At 44.0% G+C, this 22,190-nt stretch overlaps 1 protein-coding gene across 1 annotated transcript in view; it reads right to left on the bottom strand.

Moving 5' to 3' along the window:
* LRRC41 (leucine rich repeat containing 41) overlaps positions 1-22,190 on the bottom strand; it is a 201,166-nt gene that overhangs the window by 153,892 nt on the left and 25,084 nt on the right. The window contains exon 4 of the mRNA XM_069642280.1: positions 11,519-12,686. Within this exon, the coding sequence (XP_069498381.1) occupies positions 11,519-12,686 (1,168 nt within the window). The remainder of the gene's footprint in view (positions 1-11,518; positions 12,687-22,190) is intronic.

Genomic DNA, 22,190 nt, shown 5'->3' with positions numbered 1-22,190 from the left:
TGGCTTTGCTGGGGGTCGATCTTTTGGGGTGGGGTTGAGAGCCCTTGGGTCGTGGATATCCACGGGGGGACGTACCTCGGGTTCCATTCGGGCGCGGCTCCGCGTCTGCAGCGGACTGCTGCAGACTGGCTCACACCTCAGCCTCGCAGCTCCGCTTCACCGCTCCGCGGTATCAGGTAGCAGAAATAGCACCTTCCGGACACAATGATGTGGTCAGACTGGCTCACACCTCAGCCTCACAGCTCCGCTTCACCGCTCCGCGGTATCAGGTAGCAGAAATAGCACCTTCCGGACACAATGATGTGGTCAGACTGGCTCACACCTCAGCCTCACAGCTCCGCTTCACCGCTCCGCGGTATCAGGTAGCAGAAAAAAAGGAACAATCAATCCAGGAAATGCAAATAGCTCAAACATTAGCTAGAGAAAAAACAGGTGCTCAAAGAAAGAAGTATAGTGGTCTCGGCAAGATAGCACAGGGGCAACATGCTGCCTTGGAAGCAAGACGACACAGAGAAACAGGTTTGAACCCTGGGTCGGCGCTTAGAAACCTCTGGGTATTCATTGCATTATAAATAACCCATCATATATATATATCAGAGACTCTCAGTTACATTAAAGAATCTATTCTCAATTTCTAAAAAGTGGAGAACATAGCTTATTTACAAAGCGTTGCAGTTAATCTAAAATACTGAGAAAGAAAATACAATGAACTCAGAAATGCAATAAATCCAATGGTCGTAGAAATACTAATCCATGCAAACTGCCAAGAATCCATTTAGAAAATACCAGAAATTGTGAAAAACGAAGAAATCCATGCTCAGAACCACAAGTTTGCAATCCAATTTCGAGGAAGAGAAGAAAAACCTGTGTAAACAAACCGAGAATTGCGCTTCAAATCCATCCAGAAAATAAATAAATAAATACAAAAACAGTAGGCCAAAACAAAGAATCCAGTTCAAAACCATAAACCGATAAACCAGAACTCCAGAAAAGCAAACCGAACGTGTAAAATAGAAGCCAAAAGTGGCATCGGATTGTTTCCGGTCTATGTAAATACGAGAAAGTCATGGGAATAGGGACACCTACTGGTGAAAAAAAGATCATGGTTCTAAAAAAGTACTGTAGTTGAAGCTAATATTAATAAAGTTTTAAAAGTTAGTATAAAATGTAACAAGAATTCTTTATTTATGTTCACTGAAAATGAATTAGTTAAAAGAAATTCACAGGCAAAACGTTCTGGGGTTGACACAGGTCAGGAAGATTCATCATAAAGATGAAAATCTTACCCAACAATGTCGACCTCAGGTGAGGTGTCCAGGCCAATTGAAAGATTCACCAGGTCCCACTGATCCCCATACACCGCTTTCAGGAAGTCCCAGATCTCCCTAGAATGGAGGATGTTCCAGTCTGAAGGGCACGGGAGGATGCCCAGGTCAGAGGACTGACATCTAAAGGAGGATCAGTGTGAACCTTGGACGTGATCTTGCCCTGTCTTCTTACGGAATCCTTGTTGGCTCATCCGGGTCCAGTGGGAACAGTTAGCTTGGCTGAAGCCAAAGGTGCCGGGGTCAAGACCACTGGCGCTTTGGCGAAGAGGACAAGCATCTTCTGTCTAAAGGTCTCAAATTCATATGCAGTAGAGGATTGACTTGCAAAGGGTACCTGTTGAGCCTCCACAGAGTGGTGGCTCCTTTTCTTAGATGAAAAAGAGTGGGGTTTTGAAGAGCCACCTGGGGAGCTCAAACTCTACCATGGCTTTTTTTTGTCCATTTTGGACAGGGGGCTGTTACTCCGTGCAGCGGTCTGGCCTCATTTGTAACTTCTCACCTCGTAGAGAAGGGGGAATGGCTTTGCCCCATGTTCTGGAAGAGACTTTGGGTGCATTGAATGCCATGACGCGCAGTCCTGCGCATCGTGGGCTTCGCCAAGACAGTAAAGATAGATGCAGTATGGTTCCGAAACTGATAGTGCTAGTAGAGAACTCATGGCTTCAATACAGAAGACTCCACTGAATTCAGCTTGTTGTTGAATAACTAATACGAGAATTAAAGATTTTAGAGGAATTTGAAAGAGCGGTGTTCCTAATAGCAAGCAAAGAGGGGGACAAGTAACGTGGTTCACAGGACGTGGCAACTCCATATCTACTGGCCCACACGTCATGACTGGCGCGGTGCCCGCAGAGGCAACGGGCAGAGCCCCTATGCACCCCGTGAGGTGGAAAAGAGTCAGTTAGAAACAACCAGACATGATATTCATAATTTGTGCTCTTATATATTGCATCATTTCAGGTTACCCCTGCTTTCAAGAACTCTAAAAACAGGTATTAATATTACCCAGACCTAATGGCACTCAATGTATTCTCCTTGTAAGAATGAATGGCAGTCAGAAAAACCACAAGGATTCAAAGTTGCGAACGATAGACTGTTCCCTGTGAACTTCAGCCATTCACCCAGCCTCGGGTGGGAGGCCTACCAGGGTATTCACCAGACCTAGTTCTGCCCCACGGGTAAGGTGAAGGAGCTGGTGAAATACCAACTCCAACTCTAGCCCTACTCTCGCCCCTCAGATGCTAGGCAGAAATAACCGCAATATTACCTTACTAAACCTATGCCCGCTATTCCACGCCATCCTTGACCCACCCAAGTACGAGGACCTAGATTTGGACCACTTGGTTGACCTCTACAATGTCACCCTAAAATCTGCTATAAACGATGTTGCCCCCATCAAACCACAAAAAGCTAAACCAGGAGCTCATCTCAAGAAATGGTTCACAGTTGAATTGAAAACCCTCCACAATGCAGAAACTCTGGAGAAAGTCACCTCCGTCTGCTAACAAGACTAACTTCACCTCGGCTGCCGCCACCTACAAACTGGCCATCCAAAATGCCAAATCCAGCACCAAGGAACTCTTCATTATCTTGGAGAGAGCTAGAGTCTCCAGCTCCACCAACAGAAGCTTGTGTCAAGGATGCAACCCGGTCCGCTAATATACAGAAGGCCCTTTCTGATAAAATCTCTACGCTTCAAGCCAAAATAGAGAAAAAAATAAAAATAAATCTAGTCTGCCTAACAATTCGAATACAAACACCTTGCTGGACCCTCAGCCCCCTATCTGCCCTCCTTTCTTCTTTTCCCCAGTCACTCCAAAGGAAGTGGAAAACATTATCTGCAGCCTAAAACTTTCAAGGTGTCAGGGGGACATATGCGCAGCCCCAATTATCAAGGAAGGCGCGAAAGACCTGGCCCCATTCATCGCCCCTGTGATCAACGCTTCCTTCAACTCTGGTTCAGTTCCTACTAGTCTTAAGGAGGCTTGAGTCATGCCCCTCTTCAAAAAACAAACTCTAGATGCCAACACCCCAACCAATTATAGGCTCATCACTACTGTCCCGTTCCCCCCCTAAAAATACTGCACAGAGTAGCCTATATACAAATCCAAAAACACTTGGAGGATGACAACCTTCTCGGTCTCCGTCAATCTGGCTTCAGACTGATACACAGCACTGAACCTGCCCTCTTGGACTTAAAATTCCAAATGGAAGAGTCTAAAGATCAAGGCAAGCTGGCCATACTCGCGTTGTTAGACATGTCCGCAGCATTAGATCTTGTCGATCACCAGATTCTAACAGAACACCCAACCACAGCTGCGGGATTTTCACCCAAAAGCCTCTAATTGGATTCAATCCTTCCTATCAAACCGAACCACCAGAGTCTTTGCACCCTCAGCCGAGCCAATCCCCATTACCTGTGGAGTGCCCCAGGGCTCCTGCGTCTCCACAATGCTCTATAAACATATTCACTAAGCTTCTCTCCGACAGTCTTGACAACCAGGGTGTCACCTATACAAACTACGCTGATGACACCGAGGTTCTCATTACGCTCACTGGTTGCTATGAGAATGATTCCAACCTGATCAATGAAATCTACCAGGAAATACAGGCCTGGATGACTTCTCACAGCTTGTGTCGCAACGACAAGACAGAGCTCTTGATCATTGGGACCCAAGCTCGCCTAAACAAACTCGACTCTCGCTACACGTCCTTCGACATTCACAGCAACTTTATTAAGGTTGCTAAGGAAGTCAAGACCCTTGGAGTCTATCTAGATTCAACACTCCCTCTTAAGAGACAAGTGAGCGTTACTGCCTCCACAACTGCCTACACTAATAAACTTATCAATGCATGCAAACCCTACCTGTCCCCTAACCGCTGCATTACGCTAGCTAGGGTGCTAGTCTCATAAGTTGGACTACTGTAATTCTCTTTCCTAGGCTCCTCAAAACGCAACGTTAATAGAATACAGGTCCTACAGAATAACGCCTTGAGGGCTGCGCTAAATATACCTAGGTCCCACCACATAAAGACTCAGAGGTTACACCCATCGGCTCCTGATTCGTGATAGGATCCTGCTCTGCACGCTCGTTATCGCGCATAAATGTCTAATACTGCAACTAAATTCCTCTCTGACAAATTCAATAGAAATCAACCAGCTAGACCTACCAAGTCTATCTATTCACATCGTCTGAGCATCCCCAGGTTCCACTTAAAAACTGCTGGAGGAGCTAGTTTTCCAGTTCAAGCTGCCAAATGCTGTAATTCTCTCCCTCTCTCGATCAGAACCGAACAATCTTTCTGGTCCTTCAAAACCAAAGTAAAGAATTGGCTTACAGACAAGGCTATTTAACAGCCTTATGCTATCGACCTGCGCTGTCATACAACTGCAACATCCGTCAATTTCTAGCACTTACCTGTAGTTACATGTACACTACCGACTATTCTGTAACTCCGAGTCGGCTTGTCTTTGCATTTTACTTGCATTTCACTCCGGTTTTGTTTTTGTAACTATGTATAAAGTGTCATGCGCCCAGTTACCAGAGGGTTAGGTGCGCTTTACAAATAGACTAAACTAAACAGCAACAAGGCAGAGTGAAAGACCAGGATGACCGAAACTGGGCGTTAGGTAAGAAATTGATGCAGTCCAACTGGTGTGGGACTACACAAAAGACTTGGTATTAGGTAACCCATGTTAGGGAGAATTTGTATTTCTGTGCAAAAATCTCCCACCTTAGAGACCCCAAGTTCTATTGCTGGACTTGGGACCTTTTAATTTTAACTCCTGAGTGAGTGGGACCTTTTTCTCACTCTCTCGTGCGTTTTTCCCCCAATTTGGATTTTGTGTTTTCCCTGTTTTTGGAGTCCGAGGCATCTGTTTTTTGTATGGTGACACAGCACCTTCAGTGCAGTGTCACTGAGAAATCCTTTAGATTTCTCTTAAGGTTTAACTACATTTACTTGGGTCAATTACAGTTCCCAAGAAATAGTAAGGTGAAATTAATCTTAATGACCTTTTCTCTTTGTCAGTCCAGCACACATCTTATGTGGAGTGCTGGGGCTGTTGGAGTGCTACTCACTTAGTAGCTCCGTATCCTACCTTCTCATGTAACTGAACCTGAACCCTCAGCTGCAGTACAGCACATTTGGGTGTCCATTTAGCCAAAATGGCCCTGATTCTTTTTTCAACATTTTCTGTTTGTGACATCTTTCTTGGCTTTTACTCTTTATGTTGAGACAGATTTGAGCCCTGCGTGTGTTTTTCCTTTTGAGGTTTTCAACCCTGAAGCCTGCCCCTTGCTCCAGTGTGTCTGAAAGGGCAGGAAGCGAGGGAGGTTCCCGAAACTCCCCTGTCCTTTGTCTCTAGAAGTGCCGAAACGCAACAAGTCCCGACTGGCCAGCTGGCTGTCCTAAAAGGACAGCCACCCTGATGTGTGATTGACAGCCTAGGCTTAGGCTGTGAATGAATGGGAAACCCTGCTTAAAAGGTGAGGATTTTGGGACTACAGACAGTCGACCACCGGAAGAAACATCTGACGAAGTAACCGTGAAGAGAAGCCTGTGCAACCTCCTCGACCTTCAATTGCCCGGGGAAGCCCTGCTGCTGAGCTGACCTTTTTCACCTCGACAGAGTAGCTCTGACGGAACGACTTCTCCCCTTGGGTTAGTGGGAGCAACTAACCCCGAGACAAACGCCACTTTGGCGCAATCCACTACTTGCTGTGCCTCTCCGTTGCTGCAGAAGCCCAATGCCAGGGGTTGGGTGTCCATAGTTGAGTGCAACATCTACCACGAAACGGATCTGGCCAAAAGCTACAGGAGCATCCCAAGGATATTCCAGAAGCAGGAATTCCTGATCCAGAGTCCCCTCGCCAGAGTCCTGGATCGAGGGAGCAAGGAAAGGCCAACCAGAGATTTGTTCTTCATCGAATCCGTGAAGTGCCGCTGAAGACCTTCCAGAGTACTGCTGCAAGAGTCTTCCAGACGTCCTCCCTCTTGTCCCCATCAAGCTCGGGAACCAGGGTCTGCATAGCTGTAGCAAGAGGAATACAGAAGGACCACTCTTCTAACCAGAGGTACTGTTTGGGCTTGGGGGTACTTACTTTAAGTCGTGGTGTCTCACTCGAGATTTGCACTTGCTTTACTTTAAGAGTTGATTTCAACTCACCTTTGCACAGGCCTAACAGCTTGTGTTTTCAGTGATTTTCTTTTAAACAATCTGACTTTGTGAAATACTTTGATCCAAGAAGTCCATTAGAAACATCGACTTTATCCGAATAACTTTGTCTGTCCTGGCTCCCTAAAGGCACTCTTCTAAATCCATTGACTTTGGCATTGCTGGTCCCTCCATAGGTTGTAGTTTGTTGAAAACTGTTACTGCTGGAAAAGGCTTGCCTAGACTTCATTGGAGGATTCAGTTGTCCTCCTTTTTTCATAATTTGTTCGAACTTTATTTTCCTTAACCCTTTCTTTCTGCAACCCAGAGTTTACAAAGTATGTTGGAGCGATATAGAAATGCAAATACTATCCTTTTAACTGAAGTCACCTCAGGGTGTAGGAAAAGTGTATTGTGCATATCCAAATATTATTCAGCAGCTTTATCGATTCTGTAAAGCATTTCCAAAAGCTTACTGGAATTGTTACAACGAATTGCCTTTTTAAAGAATGCTTATTGAAAACTGAGGTTAAATAACTATTTATAATTGAAACCTTGAGTGTAAGTGTTACTTGGCTACTTGCATTTACGGATTTCATTTGTACAGCTCTACAGCTCATAGTTACCCCTCTTGAGATAGGCCTGGCTGCTCAGTCACACTAACTTGTGTAGTATAAACCTATGCCAAAAGGTGGGTTACCTAATACCAATCAAATAAGTCTTGTGGAGTTGCATACTGTGTGACAGTAACAATTTATAACTAACAACCCACCTTTTAATACAGGCCTCTGCTACACAAGTTGGTAGTGTGACTGAGCAGCCAGGCTTATCTTAAGAGGGGTAATGTGAGCTGTAGAGCTGTACAATGAAATCAGTAAATATAGGTGTCCAAGTAAACACTTATACACTTAAAGTTATAGTATACATATGTATTTATATATACACACACACAAGGATATTTAAAACATTCTTTAAAAAGCAGACACTAATAGTAACATTAATCCCAAGTTAGGATTCAATTCAAAAAGAGACCAATAAGGCAGGCGAGTAATTCTTTCATACGTTACACATTTTCCAGCACATTGTCATTTGAGGTGAGGAATAACACTTATTTTCTATCACCTTTACAGTATTGAGTTATAAGGAGGGAAAGGTTATAGTTAGATCAGAGCATACTGGTATTCTAAAACAAAACAGTTAGATTCTCCCAAAGGGATGCAAGCAGTCTTATCCTAGCAATAATAGTGTTCAACAATTAAAACCTGCAAGGGAACAAGAACTGCCAAAGCCAATAGATTCAGAAGGGGGCCTTTAGGGAGCCAGGACAGCCAAAGTCAAGTCAGTAGTTCAAATAGCAAATCACAGCAACTCAAGGAGACACCTTGAAGCACAAGCTGAAAGGCCAGTGCAAGTGAGTAGAGGTCAACTCTCAAGAGGGTAACATAGCACTCCTCAAGGTAGCAAGCACCACAAATGGCAAAAGATTGATGTACTCCAAGCCCCACAGTACCTCAATTTGTTCCAAATGGATGCAGTGCAGCAGACCCTTGTCCTGATCCTTGGTCATGATGATGAAAGACAAGATATTCGGGCTCCTTTGGCAGCACTCAAGAGAGGGACTCGGTAGAAATGGATTCCCCTTGATTCAGCAGCTCTTTGTTGTTTTGGCGCCTTTTTCTCAGCACCAAAGAAGAACAGGTCTGGTTAGAAGTTACTTGATCCCTCGGTCGTGGAATATGGTGAGGGGACTCTGGATGAAGATTTCCTGCTTCTGTGGGGTCCTCTGGATGGCCACAAAGTTTTGGCCGGATTCGCACTTCGGAAGACTATGCACTCGATGATGGTCAGGTGGTCCCTGGGTATTGGGATTTTGCAGCCTTGATAAGTCACAGAAAGTCGGGGGTTGCGACAAAATAAAGTTCGTCTTTAGGCTAGTTTGTCCCACCAGCCCAAGGAAGGTAGTCAGCACAGCTGTTGGGCTCCACCGGGAACTTTGCGGTCCAGGACGGTGCTGCTGGCATCTTTTCACATCTTCGTCGATGTTGTCCTCCAGTGGTCGACTGCCTCTAGTCCCAAAAACCTCGCCTTTTTCCCATTCATTCACAGCCCTAGGCTGTCAATCACCTAGCCAATCAGAACTGGTTTCCCTCAGGCACACCTAGAGACAAAGGGCAGGCATGATTCGGGACCCTGCCTCGCTTCCTGCCTTTCCAGACACACTGGAGCCTGGGGGGGCTTCGCGGCTGAAGCCCGCCAAAGGCAAAATACGCAAAGGACTCAAACTCCATTCAAACAACAGAGTAAAAACACAGAAAAAACTGACAAGAAATGGCAGAAAAGGGCCATTTTGAGAAAATTGTCACCTTTGTGTGCTGTACTGCAGCTGAGGATTCCGCCTGCAGATACATGGCACAAGGTAGTAAAAAAGAAACCACTGCCACTAACCATTCAAGTGAGTTAGTTTAACAGAATGTTACTTGAGGAATGGGTTGAAGGAGTTACTATGTAGCCCCCCCAGCACTCCACATAGGGTGGTGTGTGCTGGACCCACGAAGGAAAAGGTAAGTAAGACAGGGGTCATCTTACTATTCTTGGAAACAGTAGTTCACCCAAGAAAATGTAGTTAGACATTAAGAGAAGTACAAGGGACTTCTCAGTGGCACTGCACAAAAGGTGCTGTGTGTCGCAATGCAAAAAGCAGATGACTATGGAGTTTACCAGACTCCATTAAACAGTAAGAAATTCAAAATTCCTAGTCAGAAAAAAACAAATGAGAGTGAGAAAAAAGTCCCACTCACTTAGGAGTTAAAATTAAAAAGCACTGAGTCCAGAAAAGGAGCTGGGGATCTCCAAGGTTAAAAGGGAAGTGGCACAGAATGAAACTTCTCCCCAACACTGGGCAACTAGAAAGGCAGCAGAGCATTAAGAGATCTACTCAGATCTTACCCGGTGCTTGTAAAGACAGGATATTCCCTACAAGGCCCCCAGAGGGAGAGACACAGAAAACGCCAACATCCTCAAGCCCGTACCTTAGCCAGATTTTTAAATAGTAGGCGTTTAAATTGTTAGTGTAAAAACCTGGGGTACAGAGATCCTGGGTTCGGAACAAGCAGCACCCACAAGAGACCAAAGGGGAGAAGCCAGTAGTGTGCTACAGTTCAACCTGCTGCCATAAAACCATTGCATTGCTTGCAGTACTTGAAATAAAAACCCTTAAACCTATCCATGCCGTTTGGTTATTTTAAGGACATTTGTGACAAGCAGACAGCCAACCATCTGAATTCTCCTTTAAGCTAATTTTTCGTCATCCAGGGCATAAACTAAATGGTGAGACTTTGAAAGCAAATCGAGGTTCAGTAACAGTGTCTAAAAACATTTGCAACCTTGACAATACTTAGTGAAGACTGTTGGGCAGCATTACGAATGCAACCATGTTATAGTCCAATTCACCAAAGAATGGCAACGGTATGCCAAAGTCATAGTCTTCAGAGAGCGGTACACAACTTTGCAACATGTGCTACATTTGTCCTATTTCAGGACAATACTGCTTTTCCCCAGGTCGACTAACTGGGAAATTTGGCACCATTGGTCATTATCAGTAGTAGCTCTGGAGACATCAGTCTCTGATTTGCAAGTCAGGCTGTATGGAGGGATTATGGAGATGGGAGCCTGTTCTCCATTTGTTTTATTTGTTAGCATTACCAGAAACAATATAGATTGTAGGGTAACCTCTGGTTATAGTATTTTATATGGTGTACTGCTTAAAATCTCCTGAACTGTTCCCTTCAAAATGGGGCAGAGGCTCGGAGTAACAAGTAGCATTCAAACTCCAGCAGCTGAGACTAGGCAAGGTCAGTACATTAGCAGGGAGATTTTTCCTCCTTGAGAAAGCGTCCACACATATTGTACTAACAGGGTTCAAAATTGAGAATCAATGAGCAGGAACTAAAACCAGCTCCTGGGTGTCCGGCATCACACAATAGGCAGGATCTACTGCAGGGGAACCAGGAGCCATCAGGGATGCTCCTTTATCCTTTTGTCCATTTTGAATTAATCATTGTGTTTAAATGTGTACTGGATGGGATCGAATTCTTTTTTATTAACATTCTCACACACTCAAAGTGAATGTCACATTTACATGTTTGGAAGGCACCAGTTGGGTATCCCTACATATTATCCCCACCAAAAATACCGCTGTAACTATGGTCATTTGTCTCGCCATAGCTGATATTTTTTGGGGGGGTAATTTGTGGGAGCGGGGTTGCGGGGGTGTCCCCTGCACATTTAAAAATAATGCAGGGTTTGAGGGGGTGTCCCCCGCAGGGTCCCATGGCTCAATATCACCGCAAAAATATGGCGATATTTTTGTATTGCGGTATTTTTGCGGGGAGATTAACACATGGAATCACCAGTTGGCCCTAGGAACCAAAAGTAGCTCCTGGTAGCTGTTGGTTTCAAGCTAACCAGGCTCCACTATGCTAGAGGCAGGAGCAGAATAGCTTCCAGCTCCCCTCAATTTCGAACCCTGTACTAAATGTGTGGTCACTCAGCAAAACGTCACGTCACTTTTAGCATCTACGGTTAATGTACAAAACACGAATACACAATCTGCCTAGTATGTTATCAATAAGCATGTCATGAAGACAAATTGTGGAGGAAGGCTATGATATGCTTTCAACAGTAAACATGATCTGAATAAGACCCTGACAAAGCAGTGCATAATTGGCCAAGAGTGTAAATCAGGCCCTGGGATTAGTCTTTCAAAGAAGTCTTTACTAGACCAACCGTCATTAGCCTGGAAGCTATTTCTAAGCAGCTTTATTCATATATCTAAGACTGGGACAAAATACTGTTCCAAGTCACTCCAATGTATTGCACAGCTAGATAGTCTACAATAAACTAAAAATACATTACTTTTGTCTACATTTGCAATGTTTTAAATGCAATATCTCATCTTGTCTAAAACGTGATTGACTTGGAAATGTATGCAAAATACTTAGTAATATAATTTATGCAAATGTTTTATACCTACCATTGTAGGCCATAGTGAGCTTCTCTAAGGTGAACCAAGTGCTCAGCAGGTTACACAAGATGTGGCAATACTCAAGAGTCAGGGGCACATTGTGCAAATTTAGCGCACTGATGCTTCTGAACCGGCGAGTCGGATCAAAGAAAGGAGCACCAAGGCATCTTTCAATGGAGGAAGAGAAGGTGTGGACATCTCCTTTCTCAGCTAGTAGGCCTTTGTTCTCATAGCTCGTTTTTGTTTTTTTCTCATTGGCCACACTGAAAATGAAATCATAAAGATCTTCCTCAGTGTCCGAGCCTGACAAACCACTGGATGTAGCATGCTGTGTGTCAGAATTATTTTTCTTGCCCAGATCGACTTGCAGTCTTTTTTTTGAGGTAGGGGAAGGTTGTTTGCATTGGTCCGAATCAGTAGGACATATGTTTGTGCTTGTTTGTTGACGTGGGGTATTCTTGGAAAAATTGCCCTTTGATGCTCTGGTGTTTGTGGCAACAGTCACTGCAGAGATGCTTTTATTTTGTGTTTTGGATGGGTCTTCCCAAGGTCGCTGGTTTAAGTCAAGTGGTTGCAAGGTGAGCAAGGCACTTTGGGTTTCCTCTTGAACCATTTCACATTCTAGGTTATATTGATCTGAACTAGAATCTCCAGCCAGTTCCTCCAAAGGACCGCCATATGGCACATGAGCATCAAAGAGCTGACCACCTTCCAGCAGCAAATTGTCCCCTTCACGCCTGGCTTCATCATCGCACAACCTGCAAGAGTTTCTGTAGTTCTCTATCCAAAATCCTGCACTGATACTCATAATGAGGACCAAGAGCTGTGTGTCAGGTGCAGGCCAGGATAACAAGGCCACTTTGTTGACTTCTCCATGGTGAATGAGGCGATGCAATAATGAACATAATGACTGCTGCCGGACTAGATCGGGAGACCGCAGATGGAGGAACTTCAGCGTGCGTACAGAGTGGACAAGGGCCTCGACCACAGGAGGTGTAAGCTCTGACACGCCTTGCAATTTGTTACAAATTGTGAGCTCTGTGACATGTTGAGAGCTGTGAATCAGAGGGGAGAAGCGCTGATCTGTCAGGCGTTTATCTGATGCAACATTCAATATCCCTCGCAAGACATGGTGAAAGAAAACTTCAAGAAATTTCTTCCTCCAACAAGTTATCGTCTGTAACAAAGCAAACATTGCTGTGATAAAGTATAATTGTATACAACTTCGACATCTTAATGTAAATTATCAAAATGTAATGTTATTAATTACTCCTAATTTCTTCTCTCCCACACTGAATAATGTTCAAATATTTTCACTGAAGGTGTTCCATTAGAAAAAAAGTGCCATAAAATAAATTAACATCACACATGTGCAAGGTCTTGACTGTCCCTCGAGCGGTCCACTAGTATATGTGAGAATAAAAGAGCTCAATGACCAGAAGTAGCTACTTAACTAGATGGATGTTGGGGAATGCAAAGTTTTCTTTCTTCCAAAAACAGCAATAAGGGAAAATAAGGAAACTTTGTGAAAAACACACAATCAAAATGTTTTGTGCTGCCACACATTAGTTTAAACAGTGCCAGTTTTGTTACACAGTTCAGTAACAGCATATACATTTGTACAGCCCTTCAAATCATGGATCCACACACTTAAACCAAATGCAAGCAGGTAGCAGGATTAAGAATGCTTATTCAAAAGTACATTAGGAAAAAGTAAACCCTACAAACTGGTGCTCAATACAACATAAAACTCCAAAATGATATGCCAAGACCGAGCAGTACCTCAAAATGCATTACTTGTCCATTATGGAGAATGGATGAGGGGACTGGGGCATGCAATGTGTCAACAACAAAATACCTACTATGGAAATAATCAATGTTCTCCCTTATGCACACTTCTTGATCATGCATTCCTCTGCAGCGCTCCATACCAGATTCCTCCTGCCTCTAATCAGTTTAATGACATGTTTTATTACTCTATTAAAAAGGGTACTCAATCTATCATCCTCGAAAGCTAAAGGGCTTGGTCAGCCCTGCCATGGGATAACAAATTGCGAGTTGTAGGCTGTCAACATGTGAGAGGTGAACACTTAACTTGTGAGCTATACACCCAGGAATTCAGTGACACTGTTGAATGAACACCAAACAGTGCATAGGAGAGTGGAGATTTTAAATGGAAATAAAATGGTCAAAAAGAAAAAAGTGGTTTTCCCAACACCATTCCTGTCAGAGTGTCTAACTTGGAACTGGTGTAAATAGTAGGTTATGGGGCTTTTATTAATTACACCGGAACTACCAGAGTCAGCTTCCTAAAACTAATTTTTATTATAAGGAGATATGTTAATCCTAAATGAAAGGCACAGTGGTCCTTCAGCCTTCTCAGCGTGATCAACAAGGAGCTCAAAGAGCTTACTGCTTCTACAGAGAAACTGCAGTCACCCATATATTTCATTCTAGCCTTTGGATCACACAGATACAAGGTTATTGCTTTTGAAGAGTAATTATGGACATATCTGAACACCTTCTTTGGAGGAACCAAGGGTAAGATTCACACCAAGTCTTGTGAACGAAGAAGAGCGATTTGACTTGAACTACTGCGAGCCATTGAAGCGAAAGATGGACTGGTGAGATATGAATCAGCGTACCAAAGCAGAGTGCACAAGCCATGATAAAACAATTTTAACTGGAAACTTGAGAGTGGGTCCATCAGCCAATTTGGTGGGCATCAGAAGAGCTCTGGCCAGTTCCTCCGAGTTTAGCATTAGAAATGATCTCCACCTGCGAGTTCCCCCAGCACTTTTCTCTGGACTCGTGGATGTTTTGCCTGATTCTCTCGAGTGGGAACCTTTTTCCACACTCTAGTTCTTTTACCTCCATTTAGACATTATTTGTGGTTTTAAAAAGGCACCTATAATTTACTAAAGCAGCACACAGACTTTCTATTCAGTATTGCTGGAGGCATCTAGGAGCCTCTCTGTGATTGTTTTACTTTACTTGGCAAACTGTTACCAAGGCAGGGGGATACTTTTTATCCCAACTGTTCCTTATTTTGTGAGATCAGCATGCCTCACCTTATGTGGAGTGCTAAGGGGATCCAATGTGTCCATTTTCTCGATACTCCAGTAACCTTTTGGTTACTGCAACAGGTCTATCCATTTAGATTGGTGGCAGTGTACACTTTACACAGCCTTTTGTGAACTTTCATTGCAGGCCGTCTTTGCAGTTGCCGTAGGAGACCCAAGGGCCACCATTTGGCCAAAATTGCAGCAGTACTTTATTAAGCCATAAACAAAATGGCCTGCCCTTTCCTTTTTTAATTTTTTTTAAAAAAAACGTGTTATTGTTTTATAAGATGAAACAACAACAAAACAAACAGTCACTCTGGCACTCATGCTTGGATTCCGCCCTGCATCATCATTCGTCGTGGCGCAGTTCCGTGCCCATGCTGCCCTGATCAATGGCCTACCATCCTATTCGGCCTCAGGTCTATATCCCTTGTCCTTCTTGTTGGGGGGAAATCTGCTAGTTTGCCAGTTCTCCTATTGATGTTCCTCCACTCCTCTGGAGTCGTCTTTGCTGCTCTCTTCCCTTTGTCCAAATAAGTCCTGTATCAGGGAGTACAATGCCAGTATCTTATGCCCACTCTACCCCTACCCCCTCTTCACCACCCTTGTCCACAATGCTGTATACGCTACCGACCATTTCTGGAGGTCAGCCCACCATGAGTCTATGCTGGGTCCCGAGGTGGAGTTCCATGCCATTGCTATGCCAAAATACACACCAAATCGTTCATCTTGGCCAGATGTGTCCTTTGCCCGTCTCCTCTAGGAAAAAGGCCCAATGGGTAAGACTATGGGGTCCATGCTTGCATATGGATTCCACGCCCCCGCCACCCTATCCTTGATTCCCTCCCAAAAAAACCTCATCACTGGGCAGGTCCAAAACATGTGTAGTATAACAGCATCCTCTACATCGCAACGTGGGCAGCTCAGGGGTTCACCTACCCCATCTCAGTCATTCTGTTGGGTGTGAGGTATGCTCTGTGCATGAGGTAAAGCTGTGCTCGTCTAAATCTAGCATTCCTGACACTTTCTTAGGGTATCACAGGACTCTGGACCATTCCTGGTCGCTGAAGGGCCACTGGAGCTCCTTTTCCCAACATTCTCTCATTTGCAGCTCACGCTTAGATTTCAGCAAATGTTCATACAGTCTAGGGACCGTGTGTCGCCCTTCTGAAAAATAGTACCGCGCTTCCAGCATCCCACTTGTGTCATCCTCTGGCAGTTATGGCCATCTCTTCTTAATTGTCTGAACTATACTGTTGTACAGTAGGAACTGGCCACCGTGTATGTCATGCTCCTCCGTAAACTTTTGGAATTCTACCCATTATCCTTCCTTTCTCAGATCTATCTGAGCAACGCCCTTGGCTTCGCAATGGGATCGGTATGTTGCGAGGGTCCCTGTATCTACGCCAACTAATCCTGTGAGGGGGATTTGCGCAGAGCAGGGGTTCTCCGACCCCTGGATTTTCCATGCTTTGTTCAACATGGTCAAGCCCAATTTAACCATATTGGGTAGAGTTCTGGTCAGGGACTTGTCAATCCATATCATTTCTCTCAGGTAGTATTGTTTCAACACCGGCTGGTAGTGAATCTATTGACATTTCATCTCCTAGCCATCTGACCAATAACAGCAGTTGTCCAGCAAGGTAATATCCTTCAAAGTCCAGCAATGTGATGCCCCCCGTTTCATAGTCTCGCTGTAGCGTATTCAGCGCAATCCTGTTCGTCCCCACACCCCACAGGAACTCCTGTGCCATTGTGTTCAATTGTGTAAAAAAAAAAGGCTTGGGTATATCGTGTCGGATGTTTGCAAAGTAGTATAGCATGCGTGGCAATACAGTCATCTTAAGCAGGGCTGCCCTCCTCCCCATCATTCCCAGTGGAAGTGTCTTCCAGAAGGCCATGGCCTTCTGTGTCTTAGCGAGGGCTACCCATGTATTGAATTTTTGTGCGTCAGTAGTATCGTGGAGCACCTCTATCCCCAGATAACGGAAAGAGCGCAGTACCCATTTAAGTCCCAGGTCCGGCAGTTGGTTCAGAGGGACGCATCTTAGATCGGCCAGGGGGAGTAGGGAGGACTTGTCTTTGTTGATCGCTATTCCTGAAAGTCTGGTATACGCATCTATTGCTTCCAGTAGGCATGATGGGTGCACCCTCGGGTTCCCCACAAAGAGGAGCATGTGATCTGCGTATAACGAGGTTTGGTATATAACTCCATCTATGTCTATCCCGGTGTCCCGTATTCGTCCCAAAGGATGACCGCCAGCGGTTCCAGGGCCAGTATATACACAACATCGGTGACGGTGGGCATACCTGCATTGTGCCTCTGTAAATCCCCCAGACCTCCAAGATGTGCCTCCCAGTTTTCATTCTTGCTCTAGGATTTTTATACAGCAGCCAGACCCAACGGAGCAACCCCTACCCCATTCTGAAGTGGGCAAGGACACTCTGCAGTCACTCCCAATTCACGGAATCGAAAGCTTTACCAGCGTCTAGTGACGCTAGGGCACATTCGCCCCGTCTATGATTCGTCTGGTCCACCACATGGAGTCTTCGTAGATTCCACGTTGTGTTCCTTCCCGGTACATAACTGGTTTGGTCTGAATGGAGTAGTGTGGGTATCACCAGTTTAAGTCGGTTGGTGAGCACCACTGTGAGGATTTTGGAGTCTTGGTTAATCAGGGATATCAGCCTGTAGGAGGCACAGTCTAGTGGCGATTTCCCCAGTTTGCGGATAGGTATGATGACCGATTCCGACATATCTGGCAACTATCCCTTCTCATACACCTCTTGATACGTTTCCAACAGTCTTGGTGCTAGTGTGCCCTTGTACTCCTTGTAAAACTCACCTGGGAGCCCGTCGGGTCCCAGGGATTTGCCAGATGGGAGCTCAGTAATTACGGTCTCTAGTTCTTCCACTATGAGGGGGACCCAATGTATTTGGACCTGTTCTTCCGCTAACTTTGTTAGTCTAATCTCGGTCAGGCTGTCTGCTATATTGCCCGTTTCCACCACAGGGTTAGGGGCGTACAATTGCTTATAGAATTGTGAAAATATTTTGTTGATACCCTCTTGGGTTCTGACCTCTTCCCCCTGCTTCGTCTCTTATTGCATTGATAGGGTTACTCCTATTCTCCTGCTTCGTGAGCCAGGCCAGGAGCCTACCGGACTGGTCTCCCTCTGCGTGTACTCTGTATATACTTCCCATAATCCAATTACCCCAGTATCTCCCAGATTGCGACAAATCTCAACGTCACGAGTTCCCCGAATTCCTCCCCAGTCATATCCACTTGGCGTTCAGCTACTTCTATCTCCCTTTACACTTCCCCAAGATCCGCCAGAGCGCGTTCTCGTAATACCCCCGTTTTCCCTACGCAGCCCCCCGTATCACCACTTTAAAGGCATCCCAGATCATACTGTTACTTCCTACGCTTCCCATGTTGTGCTTAAACTAGTCTTCTATCGCGTCATGCAAATATTCCTGGATCCCGCCCTACTTCAAAGCTTCCAACCTCAGCCGCCACCTTGGTATAGGGTCTGTTAGGAAAGATTTCCATTTATGTGTAATTTTCCCTCCAGTTGTGTAACCTCCATCTTTTTTGCTGCTGTTTTAACACCATAGTATGATTTTGCCAGGGGAGCCCAGCCTTATGCTGCACTCCACTGGGCTTTCGCTCACTTTTTAATGGGGAAACTGACATGAGTCAGTACTGGGAGACTTCGTTTCCCTTAGTCCTTTTCCAATGTTGCAACTTTTCTGCAACATGTAACAAGTGCACAATGTATGAAAAAACAGAAAAACTGGCTTTGGAAAGAGCTCGTCTGGCGGCGACTCCTCTTTAGGCCTATTGAAATGGATTGATATTGTTATCTAATTGTACTCTCTGGTTTGTCGTGTCTTCTCTGAGAAGCAGACATAGCTAGAAACCGCTAAGGATTTCTAGGCTGAGGTCTCAAGACTGCGCCAATTAGGAGATCACTCAATAGAACAGTTTGTTAAAGTGCTGACACGTGTTTCGGGTGCTTTCAGCCTTTTTCAAAACTGGGCTCAATCTAATGTAAATCATAATTCATTATACATAATACATAATATGTAATCATAATCACTTTGGAGAAAAGGTCTATATAAATTCAATAAAATACAAAATATAATTCATTAAATATAAATGAACATTATGTCAAAATCAGATAATGATAAAGCAAAAATAGTAATAAAGTGGTTACAAAAATTGTGTTCATAAAGGTAACACAATCAGATTTGTTGTTTACAATATACATAGATCAGCCAAATAAAATAAACCGATGCACAGAAAAATGGGGGTTGGTATAGGGGAGGATTGATTAGGGAGAGAGGGAGAAGAGATAACATGTGTTAGGAATAAATTTGATAGTTTTGTTCCATGGAAAAAATGTTATCTTTGAGAAATATTGTAATACATGATTTTCCGAACATCAAATACTGTGAGCTTAACAAATTTGTGGGGTATCACATTTCATGGGTTAAATCCCTCATTGCCTGAACATTTTTTTTATATATATATATATATATAACACACTGCCCGTTAGTGTGATACAACCAGAGTATTGTATGGTGTAGTGTATTAATGGTATAAGCGAAGGCAGAGAGAGGGCATTTGTATCGTTATAGATATAATATTGTTTCTTACAGAATTTCATTCAGATGACCATCATATTGTCTTGCATGCAGGTATGGTTTCCTCAATGGGAACATTGCTTCCCAGATTCTCCTAGGTATCAGTATTTTCACTGGTACTGCCAGCGTTTCACACTCCAGCATCCAACATGCAGGTGCTGTGGGCGAGATGGTTGAGGTGGGGTACTTAGCTCCTTCTCTACACTCCCCCCTCTGGGCGATTCATCAACCACTCTCCCCTCATTATCTCTAGACATCGTTTTCTGAAGACCTGCTACTATGGTACCCATATCTTTAGGACTCCTTTCAGGCATCGAGCTGATTTCACATGCTCATCTTTATTCCAATTCATGAGCATGCACTGTCCACTTGGACTGAAATAGATCCATCTTCCCACATACTTCTTATGTTGCTGGATACAGAAACTTTGATCCCTCAGGTGCATGGATACTGGCCTTCACAAAGTCTCTGATCTCTTCATCCGTTAGATCTCTGGCTTTCTTTGCGGTATTCTTACATTGTGTGATTATTATCTTGATCACACACAATCCTAGCAACACGAACACGATCAGGGCTCCAAAGAACTTGAACATGTCAGCCATCCATTGTGGAACCCAAGAAAAAAGTGATCGAAACCAACCATCATCAGCACTGTCTTCTATTTAGTCTACCATCTGGACGTGTAACTTCGTCAGCATCTTTATGGCCTTGGTCAAAGTGCCATTTTCGTCATGAGAAGGGATGGAGGTGCAACAGGATTCTCTGATTTTAGTACAAACACATCCATCCATAGCTGTAATCATGTCCAAGACGCATCTATTCTTAAGAGTCATCAAAAGCTTCTATTGACTTGGCAGAGAAAAAGCTCCCTCTTCATCCGATAAACCAGTTCCAAAGAGCTCTTCCTCCTCAGATGAGCATCTGCTTTTGGGAAACCATCAATGTTCAGGTCACTTTTAGGAATCACCAATGCAGCAACATGAACATTCACCAAGGTGCATATTCCTCCCCAGTCTTTGGGCAATCTCGTATATGTTTTGGATCAACAAGCCCAATAATAATCCATAATTACTGCTGTTCCAATTTTCATTCCTGGTGCATCAAATTCTCATCTCATTATCTGACTTTTCTTGTACCATTGTTTCAGAAGCACAACTTTGAACTTTCCAACTGCACTATCTGCAAGAGTCCTCCTCTGTCTTCAACCCAGGTCAGTAGCTTAGCAAGTCTTGGCCACAATGGTTTGCATCCATTCTGTATTATGTCAATGGTTGGCTGATAACGACCAATGACCACCTAGGCTCTGCAGATTACAACTCCTTCTTCCCATCCATCTGGTGATCGCACTGATCCCCAAAATGTGCATCCGGCCTCTGTTCTTCCATCTATGAATTTCTTCTGCAGCTTTTCCTGAAACCTCAAGTTTCCTATTCGCTTCTCATCCAATTTCTGCTCCTTTCCCTCCAGATTTTCGATATCTGATCACAAGGTTCTTCGTTTGTGCCTTCTTGTCTTCGTATCCTGTATATAGTCATCTGGATCTGTCCTTTCCGTTGCCCATTTGAGATAAGCATCTCGACCCATGAACTGGCCTGTTGCTCTGCAAAGTCCTACATGCGAAATACAATGTGCTGCCTGGACGTCTATTTCAATAGCTATGAAGATCTTGGACTTCCCTATGATATATGGCAGGAGTGCACATACAAAGCTTTCCTTCGTTCAAGTTCTTCTTCCCACTTTGTTCATATGCTGGTACCATAGATTATTCCCCAAATGTGCTGTACTGTCCAGCTAATCATTTAGGTCATGATCATTCTCCTAGCATTTCTCTTGGGCCTCAATTTTCTCTCATGAGCCTCTAATCATGTCATGAAGTGTGTCAGCATGTGTTCTTCTTACGGGACCAACCATAGAAAAATTCATCAGTGAACTAGGTGCATTCACATGTGCTACCTGTGTAGGAGAAAGTTCTAAAAGCCTTGGTCTACTTCGATGCCATTTCCTAGCAGCAGCATGTGAAGGCCATAGAGAGTCTCCTATAATCTCCATACGTGGCCTCTCTTCAACAGGCAACTCAGGTTTATCTAGTACAGGGATAATAACCTTAGGTTTCGGCTGCCTAGTAGTTGCCATGTGTGCATCCTTCACGTGTATAGGAGGATACACAGGAATATTTGCTTCATGTGTCTCTACTAAAAATTGCAGTACGTATTGTGAGTGAAAGAATACCACTATGAATATAATGCAGGCATAGATAACACACATGTACGTAAACTTGCACCACAACCTTCGTGCACAACGTGGAGATCTCCCATGATGAAGTTGCTACTGGTGCTGCTCATACTTTATTTAAGGAAGGAAAAAAGTAACTTTAATGTGGCAACAACAGCAACACTCTAGTAATATCTCAATAAGTTGTACAAGCAGCTGGCTGATCTCAGGACGATTAACAGGGTTCCTGATGTATAGAAAATAATTGTCTTTTCTCTAGACGAAATGTGGATGCCTTTCCAACAAAAAGTAAAAGACTACAGCAAGTACGCTCTGGATCTCTTCCTCTAAAAGTCTCATTCAGGATGTACTCAGTCTACTTTAGCTGACTTGATTAGTTCAATGACATACACCAATTCCCAATTGATACCACAAATCTGTTTTAGACCAGATGATAAAGATTTTTCTTTCAGCATAAAACAAAAACTGGTCATTTGGAAAACTGTTTTCCTTTTCTTCTTCACCAAGTCTCATTCAGTCCTCAAAGGTTCTCTCAGAGTACTCATTCACTTGGTATATAATTTCTCTCAATATTCGGTTGAGTTCTGCATTATTTCTCGGGTCTCTCAGGAAAGTTCTGACATCAGTTTCCTACAAGATGTGGACATTGTTCAATCAAATAGTAAAAAACTAGGCTATGCAGTCTATGTGTGTTATCCGTTGACGGGGCCTCTGTATCTCACTCACTCTACTC

This window comes from Ambystoma mexicanum, chromosome 1q, assembly GCF_040938575.1.
Source record: "Ambystoma mexicanum isolate Mex_15411 chromosome 1q, UKY_AmexF1_1, whole genome shotgun sequence".
NCBI lineage: Eukaryota > Metazoa > Chordata > Amphibia > Caudata > Ambystomatidae > Ambystoma > Ambystoma mexicanum.
The sequence above is the reverse complement of the archived record's forward strand: the minus strand, read 5'-3'. Positions and strand labels throughout refer to the sequence as shown.